At 44.8% G+C, this 1538-nt stretch overlaps 1 protein-coding gene across 1 annotated transcript in view; it reads left to right on the top strand.

The window, feature by feature from the left end:
• Positions 1 to 667: 667 nt before the first annotated feature.
• Positions 668 to 1538, top strand: part of LOC109540227 (protein N-terminal asparagine amidohydrolase) — a gene marked incomplete in the record, with an annotated part of 2469 nt that continues 1598 nt past the window's right edge. Inside the window, 4 exon segments of the mRNA XM_048668264.1 lie at positions 668 to 966; positions 1019 to 1084; positions 1137 to 1319; positions 1371 to 1538. Of these exon segments, the coding sequence (XP_048524221.1) occupies positions 780 to 966; positions 1019 to 1084; positions 1137 to 1319; positions 1371 to 1538 (604 nt within the window).

Here is a 1538-nt window from a genome sequence, read left to right as displayed (position 1 = left end):
CAGTGTAAGCGTTCAAGCAACCCACTTCTGAAGATGCAAGCCACTCGTGCTTGCGAAACGTCAGGAAGAAATTCTACCGAACGACGGCCTAAAAATCCATTAGTTTCAAGAAATGGCCTCGAAAGTCTATCTCTTCCCATAAGAATATGTTTTACATTCAACCTTAGAGCAGCCAACTATCACAATTTTGAAAATTTTTAATCAACGCTTTAATTGAAATTCTATTCAACCATCGCAGTGGTTTTTTCTGACTTCGTGCCAGTCAATCAATGGGGAAAATGTTTTGAAATTCCTGTTTGCCGCCTGACAATGGGGCTGAAAACCTAGTTAATAGTACAATCTTATTTATTCGTTCGTTACTCATAAATATTTCTATACAAAACGCGATAACGATCGAGAGCCGATTATCTGCATTTAGAGATCGGTGCACGCTTTCGATCTTTTCGATTCAAACTGGAGAAATTGGATTTTGGGATTTTTTCATTTGCGAACCAGAGGCGGGTTGTTCGGGGGCCACCCAAACAACACAGCTTTAGGGCTTTTGCCCTAAGCAATCCGCACTAGTCTGAACTAACTCTGAATAAAATTGCTGGATCCTTCTCTGGACGAACTTTTGATTAAAATAACATAATCAATTTACTGAGAAATCTTTGGCGCAATAAACTTATTTATACATAAGAATTGTGAATGATACCGATTTACGTATCGGTTTGAAAACGAGTCCAGTTCGTGGACTGGCGTTCGAAGATAAACATAAAAAAGAATTTCTAGCGGGCAAAATGGTGCTGGTGTTGAACGGGGTCCTGCAGGAAGACTGTCCGCCCGATAGCCGGGCGCTCTACTTGAACCACCCGGTATACCGAGACACGGCGGCTCAATTACTATCAGTGCCCAACAAAGTTATTGGCCCGGTGGGCCTGCTTTATGTCCTGCAAAGAGAACTGGCCGTCACCGTGCCTCATGATAGTAAGAATATCGAACTGTTCCTACTAACTGCGAACTAATGGCCCTTTTTTAGAGAATGTGAACGTTCTCGGCTCAGATGATGTAACCACTTGCTTGATTGTAGTCGTCAGACACTCGGGTAAGTAAGGAGAGTGCATAAGTTGGCAGAAATAAGGATTTTGAACCTTCAGGCTCAGGTGCAGTCGCTCTGGCTCATCTGGATGGTTCCGGGATCGACGAAGCGGTCTGCACGATGATCCAACGCGTCCAGGACTTGGCTTTAGGATACCAGGAAGGACGGATCGAGGTGCAGCTGGTTGGAGGCTTTACCGATGCACACAGTTACTCGGAGGACATATTCTTCTCCATTATGAGTAAGTGGGTGCAACGCAAACAACCAGTTCTAATCAAATCGGTTTATTCAGGTTCCTTTCACAAACATCCCGTGGAAATTGACTTAACTCTAGCCTGTCTGGGCGAGCTAAACACCACGCTTAGGGGCGGGATCCCGTGGCCAATCATATACGGAATTGGGATAAACACTAAGACCGGCGACATTTTCCCAGCCACTTTTCCCGATAAAGGGCCCGGCC

This window comes from Dendroctonus ponderosae, unplaced genomic scaffold (assembly GCF_020466585.1).
Source record: "Dendroctonus ponderosae isolate FM_Combo_2020 unplaced genomic scaffold, Dpon_F_20191213v2 Dpon_F_20191213_7, whole genome shotgun sequence".
NCBI classification, from domain to species: Eukaryota; Metazoa; Arthropoda; class Insecta; order Coleoptera; family Curculionidae; genus Dendroctonus; species Dendroctonus ponderosae.
Note: the sequence above shows the minus strand (reverse complement) of the source record. Positions and strands in the feature narration are given on the sequence as shown.